The sequence below is a fragment of the Aplidium turbinatum genome, chromosome 16 (assembly GCF_918807975.1).
Source record: "Aplidium turbinatum chromosome 16, kaAplTurb1.1, whole genome shotgun sequence".
NCBI lineage: Eukaryota > Metazoa > Chordata > Ascidiacea > Aplousobranchia > Polyclinidae > Aplidium > Aplidium turbinatum.
In genome coordinates this window covers 12166932-12181750 of record NC_137487.1, presented here as the reverse complement: position 1 = coordinate 12181750, position 14819 = coordinate 12166932, and the positions used below count along the sequence as shown (strand labels likewise).

At 36.5% G+C, this 14819-nt stretch overlaps 1 protein-coding gene across 1 annotated transcript in view; it reads right to left on the bottom strand.

Moving 5' to 3' along the window:
• LOC145785143 (dual oxidase 2-like) overlaps positions 1 to 14087 on the bottom strand; it is a 30347-nt gene extending 16260 nt beyond the window's left edge. Inside the window, exons 1-14 of the mRNA XM_082596844.1 lie at positions 14023 to 14087; positions 11196 to 11291; positions 9005 to 9166; positions 6909 to 7099; positions 6048 to 6191; positions 5821 to 5962; positions 5166 to 5332; positions 4589 to 4682; positions 4157 to 4274; positions 2983 to 3106; positions 2319 to 2474; positions 1887 to 2042; positions 1421 to 1599; positions 663 to 784 (exon numbers count right to left, since the gene is read on the bottom strand). Coding sequence (XP_082452970.1) covers positions 663 to 784; positions 1421 to 1599; positions 1887 to 2042; positions 2319 to 2474; positions 2983 to 3106; positions 4157 to 4274; positions 4589 to 4682; positions 5166 to 5332; positions 5821 to 5962; positions 6048 to 6191; positions 6909 to 7099; positions 9005 to 9166; positions 11196 to 11291; positions 14023 to 14080 — 1909 coding nt within the window. The 5' untranslated portion in view covers positions 14081 to 14087. The remainder of the gene's footprint in view (positions 1 to 662; positions 785 to 1420; positions 1600 to 1886; positions 2043 to 2318; positions 2475 to 2982; positions 3107 to 4156; positions 4275 to 4588; positions 4683 to 5165; positions 5333 to 5820; positions 5963 to 6047; positions 6192 to 6908; positions 7100 to 9004; positions 9167 to 11195; positions 11292 to 14022) is intronic.
• Positions 14088 to 14819: the final 732 nt, after the last annotated feature.

Sequence of the window (14819 nt, the reverse complement as noted above, 5' to 3'; positions counted from 1 at the left end):
ATGTCCAATTTACGCATTCTAGACCGTACAGCACGACTGGTAAAACGTAGGTGTTGAAAATTTTTGCTTTCAGTTTGATTGGGAGTCTGTTGGATGTTAGAATCTTTTTGTTCTTTTCAAATGCTGCCCAGCCTAAGCCAATTCGGTGTTGCACTGCAGTCTTTCCATCGTTGGTTGCGGATAATCGGTGGCCAAGATATATGAATTCTGGTACTTGTTCTATTTGTTTTCCATAGAGAGTGAGATTGAGTGTGTTGTTAGTTTTGTCGGTTGTCATACATTTGGTTTTGGACACATTTATTTGGAGGCCGAATTTAGCAGCATTTTTTGACAGAGCATCTAGGTATTCCTGCATTTTCAGTTTAGAATTATTCAAAATGGCCATATCGTCTGCATATCGACTCTGATGTTTGATACTGTGTGTCAACATATAGCTCATAACATAAGTCCATCTCATCAATAGTCAAGTGCGTTGCTGATACAGACCATCTTATAAAGCTATAAATTGTAACATAAACCAGCAAAGCGTTTCAACAATTAGCTTTTTTTTAACACTCAATTTTTTCTAAGATAGTTTTTTACATATTACAATAGCTGCAAATTTATAAAATTTATTCTTTGTATTTTGCTCTTAATTTAAGTTGTTAAATACAATTGCTTACCAGGATCCCAAACAAATGGATTATTTTGGATATCCATTGGAGACATGCTTGGATTAGTTCGCAAAATGACGTCACGGATAGTGGTTGCTCTGACCAGATCGAACTGATCATCAGTGAGTAATCTAAAAAATTGAACATAGATGACATATATTTTCCAGATAAAATGCAGCAGTTGCAAAAAAATCCTTGCGGTAACAAGCAAAGCCAAAAACATTTACATCAAAAAGCAACAAGGAAATGTTCTGCTTCAAGTAAAACTTTCTTCACGCTCTCAACTGATTGCTTTTCATCATTGGTTACAATTCTACTTTTTCTTGTTCATTTTTGTTTGTCAGTTTTCCCCCGATGGATTGTTTCTATTGGCATAAGGACCTTCTGAGAATTCTAATAAGGGTGAACCAGGCTTTTACAGGTTTTTCAGAAAGTAGCAACTATATTTATTTTCTCAACAATTGGCCTACATACAGTGTATAATAACTAAGCACCGTTGATTTCTTATCACAATATTGATACGAAATGATATCAAAAATCGTAAAAAAGTCTAGTTTGTTAAAGTAACATGACATGAAACGCTTTATCTTCACCAGCAAGCAAGTTAGACTTGTTTTGTATCGATTGGCAAGTCATCTTACAACAAAGCATTTTGAACACGATTTCAAGGACTTACACACGTCATCACCAATTACATGACACGGACACGGTAAGTTTACTTAATAGAACTGATGATATTTTTATGACTTAGCATACAGATCACTCACTTATTCGCTCTGTTCTCGAACCAAAAACGATCCCCATCTCGAATACGCAAAAATTGATCCAAGATAATTTGTCGGAAAAGCTCCCCTGGGCCCCTCGGACGCGTTTCAAGAAGTCCGCCTGTCCAAATATCGACTCTATCTATGGAACCATTGTGTGCCAAAATCAACCTTTCGAGAACCTAAACCAAAAATGTTTTAAGTATATCGACTTGATATGTACAAGATTTTTAGACTCAATTGCCTCATGAGAGTTTTTCTGATGAGAGTTGCTCTGATGCAAAAGCAACGATTGAGAACTATGTGGCATGATATAGTGGTGCAATACTGATGAGCCCAAAAATGTTTACTACACTCGACTGCTGAGAAAAACCATCACGTAACTTGACGTTTTTATCTTGCAGAGCAACTGCTTTAATCACTAGAATTACAAAATATTCTCGACGTTTAAGAATTAGAAAAATTATACCTCCTCTCCAGTTTCAGATGTGATATTTGGTGGAGAAGTCAGGTGTGTTTGATTTGCAAATAAATCCGGATTAATTTCTCGAAAGTCTTTTCTTTCAACCATATCCAGCGATCTTCTTGCGGTGTTATAATCGGGCAAACCGTGATCTCGACCTCTCTACAAATCACAAAACGAGACTGTGACTTTTGAAAACCACTGCTTACAGAAACTCAAAATTTCACTTCATATAAAAGCAAAATTCCAGGTTGGGTTTGGTAGCGTAAAGCTGAAATGCCTTGTACTCTTGAGTCATATGTAGCCATATCAGTGCCAATGCTTTTATTAAAAATGCAATACTGACGGACTGATTTATAGTAGTGCAGATCAAGATATGTTTAACATTTTGCTGTAATTAAAACATTAATGTAAAATAAAAATAATCAAACTAGTCACTTGAATGTTTATAGCCATAAGGTCTCGTCTTGAGAAGTCAAGAGGTCCAAACACACTTCCACGAAGATCAGGAGTAATGATGTTGTCTTCCCGTTCGCTGAGCTGACTTGCCATTCCCATCAACAGTTCGTCTATATCCGTTTCCTGTACAGCTTCCTGAAAAAGCAACAAACTCCAGTATAGCCATTTTGAATGCTGACAATAGAAAATTGTTTAATCGATCCTCATGGAGATGTAGACCACTTTATGATATCTTTTAGAAGAAAGTGCGAGATTAAAAACAATACAATGTGATACGGATACAAAAATAGTTTTTATTTCGGTGATGGGAAAATTATATGTACAAAAATGTAAATGTGCGTTAGTGAGATGTAAAAATACCAGTTGCTTTCAAATCACGCAAGGTTCTTGCCAGTGAGCCCAATAGAAGGCGTAGTTGCTACTTGAGAAAAGTTGATCTTTGGCTTTGTCACTCAAAACACGCAAACTGTCTTTTTTATTTTTGAGGCAGAAAATGCTGCAATCATTGATGATGCGGTTTTGCCGTCTGTGCCAAAGGCGTCACACTCCTTATCACCACAGGTTCTTCCACAATGGAAAGCGGAAGCTTGTGCTTAAATTTTAAACTTTTTTAACTAGCAGTTTGCAGCTTTAAATTACTTACAATTGAATTCCAGTATGTATTGCAAGTCCGCAGTCCGGGTCTCCCAACGTGCACTTCCTGAAAGGAGTGTCGATCACCGGCAGTTTTCATCGAAGTGCTTCGAAACGTGCAACTGTCTTTTGGACTGAGTGCAAATTAAAAAAGTTAGGTTCAATATCATTATTCAAATAAAGCAGAAACCAAAACAAAGCAAAACAAGATGAAACGTTTTCGGCGCAGAGCGGGCCATCGTCGTTTTTGCTATTTATCTCTTGTGTAGCTTTTCTTACTTCTTACAACGTAAAAATATTGCTTTACTGTAGAAAAGGTTAGTGAAACCAATGAAATGCACCAAACTTTTTCGACTTTATAACTCGTCAATTTCATTTTTTTATGTTCACTTCAGTGCATTCTGTTTGTGGATGCTTACAGTGGCGTAGCTAGAAAAAACATTGGGCGGGGGCCAAATATTTGATAAATTGAAGAGAGCGACAAAGTGTTTGATTTGCAGTGGCGTATCGTGGTGGGTTAAGCAAGGGAAGCAATAAAGCTAGTGGAGGGTTAGAGCGTGCCGAAGGCACGCGTATTCTAGGGGGGTCCGGGGGCATGCTCTCCCGGAAAATTTGTGAAAAATTACACTCAAATAATGGATTATAGCGCTTTCTGGAAACATTTTCAGGGTAATATTTGTATGAAATTTATTAGCAGATAAACAGCTATTAACTTATTAAAGGTAGCTGTTACACGCGAACGGGCAAAACTGCGGCTAAAATTAGAGAACACAAAAAACTCAGCTACACAAAAACCCAACAGAGTAAGCCATTCTGAAATTGCTTCCACAGATTAGTTAAAAGAAGCGTAAATCGCGTAAACTTTGCGCGATTTACGATTTTCAAAATTTATTGGTGTCTTTCTGTGTGTCTAAAACAAGTCCTGGGGGGTGTTAATAGCCAGATGTCTTGGAAAACGATATAAATTTATACAAATTATATTATATTTTCAACAAAGGGTTCAACTTCGGAATCCAAACTTTGAAAATTTGAGGGGGGGCCATGGCCCCTTTCGCCCCCCCCCCTGGCTACGCCTATGGATGTTTACTTTGCTCTTGATAAAGTTGAATCGTGCAGGCTAATCTAAGTCTTGGACAAATGAAGAGGCGAATCTTGGACAGATGATAATTTATCTTGCGACTTACTCATTAGGATCAACTTTGGAACGACGATATACCCCAGGAGGCACTATAGTGTGACCCCATCGCATAGCGGCCGACTGAAATACGTGAGTAATGCCAGGATGAACTGCGGACTTGTAACCTGAAAGTATGTTCCATTAGTTAACACTATGGTGTTATATTTTTTTAAACTTAGATGGTACAGATGAATGCGTAACGATGAATAACGTAGCTACTTATATAAAAACTTTGACACTCTACAGGACTGTAGGTCACAAAATATAGCTTTGTTAAAGAAACTGAAATGTGTTTTGAAGTAACTTTGGGGTCCATTACTATCATTTTGCAAACGCGCCATAGACCGCAAACATCACTTTAAGAATCCATGCCTGATACCACGCAGTTAAAGAGGTACACTAAATCAAATTAAAAAATAAGGCAGAACGCGAAGGTTACCGGTATATTCAGTGACATTGTTGCATACTTCCCCAGGTTGGAGTTCTCCGCATTCTCCCAAAAGCATCGGTAACCAATCGTAAAGAATGATTTTCTGTGATTGAAAACAAAACATTTTAGCAACGTGCAAACTGCTATTGTTGCATGGCCTACTGTTGCGTTGTACATAGGCTACAAGAAAAGGAAAAAAATCATATTCTTTCAAGAAAAAAACTCAGCTTCTTTTTAGAGCTTTATTTTTACACCTACACCTACCAGAGTTTGTTGCAGTATGGGTAGAGTTAAAACATTTTCTGCAACATCTAGTCAAGCTGTAGACGACAAACTAGGATTAAATTATCAGCAGACAAGGAACTTATTTCATTATAAAGTAGAAAATTAAATCATATTCGTAAATCTTCAACAGGTAACCTTTACATCAGCTACAATTATTTGTGTTTAAAAATACGAGAGAATGAGGTCTTATAGTGAAGTTTATTTTGCTAAAGTTGAGCACATTCTCAAAACAAACAAAGGCGTGGCACATTTTGTTGTTGTGTAATAGTTAATGTTTTAAATAAAAACAGATTACCGTTACCTGATGAGTAGCGATATTGACAGCTCTAGCTTCATTAAAAACTCTCTCGTCAGAGTAGTCGGGATGAGCATCTCTAATTTCTCTGGCCAACCAGTTGTGATGACGAAACCATAATATACCGAATGTCAAAAGAAAGGGATTTTCATTACCACGAGGGTTTCCAATGCCTGAAATTATAATTTATTTTGTTTGAAAGTAAGTTATTGGTGTCACTGCAATTCAAATTTAATGGAGTTATATTTGATAATTGAATCGTAAAAAAACACACAAACAAAATAGTTGTAATTCAAACTAAAATGGCTACACTAATATTGTGAAAGCATCCCTATCTCTAACAGATTTTTGTCCTGTGATTTTCTTACTAAAATTTCGAGTAGGTCAAGTGGTCGCTGCTAAAGTACTGACAATAAAATAAATCAAAGCATTTCTTTATAAAAAAAAAAAAACATTTTTCGCTGAAGTGAAGTAGGCTATCTCTCTACATATGTTTCCAACTAGACATCATAATTTTGTATTAACTGACAGTAAACTTTATGAGATTCAACGTTATCGTTAAGATGTGTATCCCAGAATATACAACCTAACCTTCAGTGAGGTCACGTAATGAACCCTTTACTGAGCATTGTATTCAACGTACATGAAGAAACGGACTTACGAAAAAATCGAGTTACAGGTTTGAGGACGTGATCTCTTGGTGGAGGGGGATTAGCCAATGGAAGTCCCACAGAGTTTTCTAAAGGAAGGCGGCCTTGATCTTTATAAGAGGCTAACTCTCCTCTGCAGTCTTCTGGGTTACTCTGTATGATCAATGAGAATTAAAGTTGAATCTTTATAAAAAGGTGGTAAAGATCAAACGGAAGTTATATCCAACAAGCAACTCACTGGACTAGCGAAGATGTTTTGCTCTTCAGAAGTGGCAGAGGCACGTTCTGGACAGGTTCTCTTCAACAACCGCAGGGCGTCAGCCCAAGCTTTACTTGTTCCATATGTTAAACCTCCGTCTATCCAAGGTGTGATTTCATTCATCTAGTAATAAAAATTGATTAAATAAAGTGTTTCCAATACAAAAAAACTTCTCAAATTTTCATTTCAGTTAACCTCCAAAGTGTGGTGTGCACTCACTGTGCAGTAGACAAAAATAGAACGTTACTTTCATTCGCCTGTGACGCCCTACAGCATGCATTTACAGTGCTTTGGTGGTTTGGATTTATTCATAAATCAAGGATGAGAACTTAAATGAAAAAATAAAAAATGCTTTTTTTCTCAATTTGAAAGAAAGTACATCTGGTTTGAATTCACAAATTCAATATCTTTAAAAACAGCAACAAACATATTTTTGATACACCTTAACAAAAATATTGTCAATCATGACAAGAACTACAATGAAGAAGGAAAATTAGTGGCAAGAAAGCCTTTGGTTGTATTTGTATGTCACTATTTCCTTTTTCGAACTTCACAATTTATTCAACGCAAATCTAAGGTGTATGAAAGGTAACCACACTCTCTTCCTGGCAATTTTCTTTATTCGCAATGTAATTTTTCAATCAGATAGGTTTATGGAATTAGGATTAATGTACCGATGAAATTATTAAAACAAGCTGATGAACAAGCATGCATCTTTGAAGTACCAAATCGTCTTTATCCCAATACATTAAACGTATTTCAATGCGGTAAAGCTGGCAGTAAAACCGAACGGTGATTTTTCTGCAGGACATAAAATAATATAAAGTATAAGTAATCCACCTGCTGCCTTGGGTTATTAGGGTTATAACCCGTAATCCCTTGATCATATCTGGATCTCAGGAAAGGGATTACAATATCTCCTTTTCCTTCAGGATCATACAGTTTATCTCCTTTAGGAATTTCGATGTTGAAATACTCCGGAGGACAACCGGCTCGTTGAGCATCCAGAACCTCCTCCACAACCTGTTGACCTGTGGACATGCAAAAAGATGTTGATAAGTCACAAGAGGACGAAATGAAGTTACTTTTAACTTGCGGATTTTAAGATATTGTTTAACGATAAGGGAGTCTGCTATGGCAGTAAAAAGGTGGAAACACTGCAAATTTGGACATTATTGTATTTCAGTTTGATTAAATTCACACAATGGCAAACCAGAGACACTATCCGTTTTAAGTTGATGCAGTAAGTCATAAGCAGGGGTGCATTCCTAAAAAATTTTTTGGGGGGGCTCTAACACCTAGCTGTGTTGTTATAGACAAAGTATGTATAAGTAATCGGTGTAGGTTAGCCAACAATGTTTACCTTTTTTAAAAGGAAACACTGTTCAGTATGTTTTTACTTCTGAACATCATGTCGAAAAACAACCCATGCTAAAACATAGCTTGAAGTACAGAAAAAGGTAGAAGCAACAAAACGTGAAAACGTGGTTGAATCCGATATAAAATTATAAGTTTGAAATTTGGCTTTGTTGCTACACTGCAATCTCCTTTGCTTTTTTTTCCTGCGTAGGCCTACACTTGAAACTCGATTTGCATGAGCTAATTCCAATCTCTTAACTCAATTGTAAACTTATTTGTATGAGCCAATCCTAAGCACATCCTTGCAAAAACATTGACTGCGATAGGAAAGTAAGGAAGTACAATTCTTGAAATGAGCGCTTGGGGTTGCAGCTTAACGAGTAAGAACCAATAAGCTGCCAATGTGACAGTTACACTAAAATCTCATTTAGTTATTCACGAACAGTTTAAAAAACTCCAATTACAGCAAAAGCATATTCCAAGTTCGTGCAAACGAGATTACACAAAACAAATAACCTGTCTGCCAGGTCTTTGGTTTGATGGGCTAAGATAAAAGCACCACGACAGTCCTTGATTTTAGCCAGCAAACAGTTTTTGCAGAGATCTGAGTTCTTTCAATGTGGGCAGCTTAGAATGCTTAACTTGAATATCCACAGCCGACCGATGAGTCTGCAATCACTTCTGAGTTGCCGCAGTGCCATTCCATAAATGAGGAGGTGGTCCATTGATGCTGATGAACAACAATGCTGAAAGAAGTGATATGGTCAGCCATGATCGTAGCGGTGTGATGACCAAGTTCATTTGTGAAAATCCACGTTCGGCTTCAGCAGAACTTATAGCAATCATGTTTAGTACTACGTTCTTGAGCAATTTTATCGTAGGCTATCTGGTATACGACAAGGATTGTCAACATACAATCGAAAATCGGAAATAGGAGTGATGACATGAAATCTCTCCTCTATTTTTCGTAATCTCTGCTCCCCTTCTTGCCATGGAACTTCGACTGCAGCAGGCCATAACTCTGGTACAATAATTTCCAAACTCTTCACAGAAATTTCATGGTTGATGTCCACCATCCTGCTTCCAATGCTGTCAACCAAAGCTTGAATAAACCGATTACGGTCCAATGTTGTGCCTTTAAAGGAGTAGTTTTTTGTACTTCCGGGACTCAAGTTAACAACTTCATTAAACGAATACTTTATTCCTTCTTGAATAGCTTTTTTTATTTGAAGTAGAGAATTAACAGTCCATTTGACATGACGATTAGCTACTACGAAGTTGATATTCCCAGTCTAGAGAGTTTCTGACAAAAGTGATAATTGGCGATTGCTATCAACTTATGTTCGTGTTTTTTTGCAGTTCTGTTGTGACAAAGCTGTTAAAGTGTTACTTGTTCAGTCGAGAAGTTGTTGTTCAGCCAGAAAGCTGAAAAAAGGAAGCTTGAACGAGCCCCCCCTGAGCCCCCCCTACATCAAGCCTTTTCGTATTTCGGGGGGCTGGGCCCCCCCCGAGCCCCCCCAGGAATGCAACCCTGGTCATAAGAGTAAAGCAAAATGAGTGTTTATAAATAAACGTACCAAAAAACACGAGAAGAGCCGTTCGACCGACATATGATCCGTTTCCTGTTAATCCAGACATTGTGTAGTTGCTGACAACACGAGGGTTGGGTCTGTCTTCGCCAGAGGGCGCATATGTGCCATCTTGGTAGTGTGATTCTAACAATCTTGTAAGGGCCGACTCTGCAATGACAAAAATAGTTGTTGCAAGCTTTCTTCATCTTGCATAAAAAAAAATCACATAGTTTGAAAATTACTTTTTTGTGAACACATGGTTCACTAAAAGCTAACACATCAATCAAGCAATTATAATCATTTGGATTGTGAAGCGAACAACTTGATTTTTTGAAGATTGCAATTATGCATTTCTGTTACCGGTATAGTTTATTCCATTCATTTTTTGTATACTGTGAACCCATAAGATCTGGCACACTGATTCAGAAAAAAAATATTGCGTAATCAATATTGTATGTCTGTTTGTAGCCCTTCATTGGTCGATATTTGATGTGCTTTTTTTCTGTTTGGAACACAAAAAGGTAGGCAATATTTATCAGGTTAAATTTAAATGTTTTATAACTATTTTCAGCAAAAAAATTAGCCATACTTGGTATTCTTTATAATAATCAAAATATAAAAAACCACAAGCTTATAATGCATGTATATATTATTGTAATAGCCACTGATCTCTTATTATTGAAAACTTTCCTTATTTTTTTTACATAAGCTTTACATCGCAAGGCTTTAAAATACTGTACATGCAATCAAAGATTATCTTTTTTATATATAGAATCTACTGAGAAAAACAGACGGTCGCGTCAGACAAGAAAATAAATTCAAATGATATACTGTATTGTACTTATAAATACACAATCATACATGCTTACGAAGTTACCATATTTCTTTTAAGATTGGGTTTCGGGAGAGTTAAACACTTGTCAAAACAGAAGATATAAAAAACGGAGATCGTGATGTGTTCTAGGGTTAAAACATGTCTCTCAATAAAACACAAGAAACAGCCGGAAAAGGCGTAATATGACTGTACAAAAAGAGTAAAGGGCAGTTTGTTGCCACATAGGCGTAATCACATTCGATTAAACCTCTACAACCACCTCTGATTCCAAATTGTAGGCTAATATGTAGCCTACAATTTAGGCCAATAACAGTTGCTGCTTCTATTCTAATGCTGTATTGACATAAAACGATGAAATGCGATGTGTTTTTTTGTGTGTAACATCTAATAAAAGTCATGTATGTTACTTGCTTAAAATTGCAAAAAAGTAATGCTTTATCATAGTTTTTTTTTACAAAATGCATGCAAGTTTCAAGTTAGTCTTTTGTGTTAAAAATGTAGCATCTAACTGAAACACTTCCGTAATCTAATGTACACGGACTCCTTGGGGGTCTGTTAAAGTATTGATATTTGAAAAAACTGCTAAAACAAAAGCAACAACTTAAATATTTGAAAACAAGTTTTCAGAGCTGTTACGCAAAATAATTCTACGAGTTTTGACAGTCTGCGGGTTTAACGATTATTTGAAAGCAGCTCGTGACCAAAAAAAAGATTAAAAATTGCTGCACGGAACCTTTAGCTTCCTACTCAAAGCCAAATTGTATAACATAACATATACAAAATAAAAGAAATTGTCGGTGTGTGACCTGACTCAAAGTACGTAATGTTTCACAGGCATATGCCACTGGCGGAGAAATCTGCTTAATGACTGTCCTTGTGGTAAATAGGCATCGAGCGGAAAAGAAGGTACCGCACCTTTGACACGGATGCAACTTTACGGAAGCTAGGGCAGCTCAAAACAAAAATGTTTCGAAGTTTTCAAGTTGTTTAATTTTGTTTGGACGCAAAGTTGTATGTCTTAGTTTCGCTTTCAATTCGAAATGACACCAAAACGTATGAAAAGCTCCAAACGAAGAAAGCACCCCAAGTTTAACGTTGGAGTCCTTAAAACATGCTCTTATACAAGTTAGACCAAATATACGGACACATAACTTTAAAAAAAAGTTATATCAAACAAAATTTAAGTTATGTTTAACATAGTTGTGAAGTTTCACTGTTATCTAACGATGTTTATATGTTAGTAACAGTTGCCTTCTTTTCATGTATGCTGCAATGCTTATACAAAAATAATTGGACAAAATAGAAATGGCTATTCCTTTAGGAACAATTTCTAAAACTGCCCTTACGTTACAAAAAACTCACCAACAACACCCCATTCTGGGTGGGCTCTGTTGTTGTACCACCCATCGTAAGGGGGGTATTCCTTTTCTGGTTCTTCTTCTTCTTGGGTTCGTGCATCTAAAACATGAACATGTCAACAAAGAGTGAAGGCAACAATTAGATCTTAATGTCTTTTAAGATGTCCAACAATTTCTGTAGAACGGATTACCGTACAAAAAATGCGATTATACAATAATAGTTCATGAAAGCTTAGAAAGCAAGACCTACTTTCACAAACATTATCTTTTATGAAGGTTTAACACTAGAACTTCCATAGTGTCAATTTCGACATTTTTTATGACTTCAATACGTAATTTTTGACAGTTATAGTTTGCTTATCATTCCCAGATTTCTCGCTGCCGAACCTATTTCTGTAAAGCTTACTTTTACTATAGAAAATTAGGATGGGAGCCTGAAGGAGCCAATTTGTATATCGAGTTACGCCTAGAACTGCATAGGCTATATATCGCTATCGACATCATAGTTTCTGTGAAAGAGTAATATCACAAAGAACACAGCTTTATGGCTGAGCACGTTGAAAAACATATAAAGAAAGCTGCAAATTATATCCCAATTACATATTGTAACTTTTTCCAATATTTGAGATTTATATGAGAAATTCTTGTAGCAGCCCAAATAAAAGTTTTGCGTAATATTATGAAAATTCAAGAATTTACCGGAAACATTATGGAACGAACAATGAACAATGTAGTAAAGACTGAAAGATCATAAATCTGGGGTGGTAAAGGAAGAGATTCTCGGCCTCCGGAGCTCAAACGAGGAGGTGAAAAATCGTTTACATAACCTGAAGCCTATTCTAACCTTCTTCGCTAAACTTGTTGGAGAAGACTGCAGCGCTTATACAACAAGGAAACATTTTAATCAATCACCAACTGAATTTGATTGCTGTAGCCTGGCTAATCTCAAACATGAAGACACCCAGACAGCCTCTTTATCTGGTCCAGATCTGATAAACGTCGGATCAGATCCGTACCCAATCAGGTAATGATCTGGATCAGATAAAGTGGCTGTTTGGGTAGGTACAAAGGATAGACCAACTGAGCCGGTACAGAAAAATTAGAAAAACTGTGTGACATGGACTTTCCTGAAAGTGGCAAAGAACACAAGCTCTCACAAGAGCTAATATCTTCTACATTAGAGCTGGTGTTCATCCTTTCGTACGCCAAAGAGAAATTGTTAGCACACACGAATGTTCAAGGTTCTTCATCGATAATACCATTCTGCAATCCATTATTATGCATTTCGAGTGCTAAGCTAACAACACCAAGTCCAGTTTTATAGTGTACCAGTTCACATTATAGATACCTTGAAGACTCTCAAGTCTCATTCCACTTCAGCGCGCCGGAGGAAATTCTGAAGAGCTCTACTAGGTGCATTTTTTGTGGAGTTTAAAATATTTGGACTCAGCTTAGGCTATTTCAAGAAATTGCACCAAATGACAGTTTTTCTTGGCATCAACAAGTTCATTACCTTCCATGACAAGGATAGACCAAGATAGCTAAATACTTTCATACTTGTGGCATTTTTGGAACATTTGTGACCAATTGTTCGTCCAATTATGCCCTAGAATGGAGACTAACAAGCTATGAGCAATTATATCCTATAAAAAAGATGTCTGTTCATTGATTATACGAATAAAGCAGTACACCAGATAAACTCGGAATAAATGTTATAGGGACCTCGCCGAATCACTAACTTGTGACTGTGGCGCAGACTTTCAGACTGCACACCAAATCGTCTATCAGAATTCAATATAACGAGACTATAGGATAGATATATAGATCTTACAACTTTAGATGAACACACAATTCACTGATGGCTGTGCTTGGATCACACAACATAACTTATGGAGGCCTCAAATGTAGGAAGAAGCAGTGTCCACTTGGTGAATTTGTAAATTACAGGTAGAATGACACAGTGGGAAAGAATTTGAGCAAAAAATTCTCTAAAGAGCAAATTTTTCTCTGAGAAATTTCTTTATACGCTCTCGCTTCTAGTGAAAAAACAGGAACAAAGAGATTGAACGTTTAATGTCAACAATGCATCTGTTGCAGTTCTCCCGAAACTAATTACACCAACAAGACAAATCCGCTTTTACAACTATAACAAAGTCGGAGTTGATGTAGTGGGCCTCAACAGATCAAATGCTGAAGAAAATTTGTCATAAAAATGTCTTTGCAGCCTATATCGAAATAATATCGAAATGGACATAGCGCAATTCCAAGCATACTATATTTCTTGAAGTTCTAGTGTGGGAACAATTAAACAATACGATGCATGCAGGGAAAAAATTAAAATACAATATAGAAGAAACGATAAAACATTGTTAATTAATTGGTTCATTGTTATTTTTTTGGTTGAGATAAAGTAACTGGCCATCCTGACGTTACTACTGTAGCCTAACGTCGTGTAAACTAAGGTCTAACCTTCCTATACCCAAGGTTTTGTAACCTAGTACGAGACCACTTTCATCTTGCAATAAGGGAGAAGTCTATTTTGTATTGTTGTTGTATTGATATCGACAATCGCGCAATTACAATATTCTATCTCCTGCATAGTATTACGTAAGTACAAAAGTAGAACGATAAAGTGTAAAAGATAGAAATCTCTGTTTAAACCAGAGTTGTGAGGATGAAACAAAAGGATCCGACATTCTAACCTACTGTAATTACGTCAATCCCTCAGGAGGAACTCTGATTAAGTCACCTTGACAACAGTATTAAAATTTTGAGTCGAGATTATGAAATCAACACTGCCGAAAGACAAGCTGAAAGAAAAATCTACTCACTTGAAATTAGTGCACAAAAGGCCAATCCACAGGCCAGGAGAGCAACGCACTTCTTCATGGTTGAACCCTTTCAAGAGTTCTATGTGACAAACTTTTCCACAATTTCAAAATATTCTACTAAAAAATGTCTGAAAAATAAAGACATTGAGATATTGAGCTGTTTTGTCCATAGCAAATACAGGGAATCGCAACGCTGTATCCTGACAAAAGTTCCACTTTAGACCAAAAAGATAACATACTGTATGTGGTTCGAATGCATTGCAACCTGAAAGAAAGGAGAAAGCCTCTCCACGCATTTAAACCATGAAGTTCTGTTTCTTGAAATTGTTTGAAAAAAACGAAATTGCTAGAATGCAAGTTTTTTACAGCATATTTTTCTTTAGTTTTTACAACAGTGCAGCTTTTAACAATAAGCAAATTACCTTCTTGGCTGGAAAATATGTCTTTTTTGCATTGATTCAACGTTTGCACACGTCGAAAGAAGGTAAAAAATACGCTGGCTGTGCGTTCACTTCGTAACTTGGATAATTCAGACCGACGTATTTCATTTGCTCTTTTTGATTTTATTCAGGCAACCTCTTGAACTTATATTTTTGATCGTTTACAAACGCGACAGAGCAAAGACGTGCTGTATCATATGACTAGTTTTAAAAATCAAGATAACAGAATAAAATGCATGTGTTTTGCAAAATGCATTTGGCAAGGTGACCAAAACAGACCTTTTTTCTATTCAAAACTATGTTACTGCAAAAAAGTTGAAAAAAACGGTTTCAAAAATCCCCTCTCGATTTCTTAAC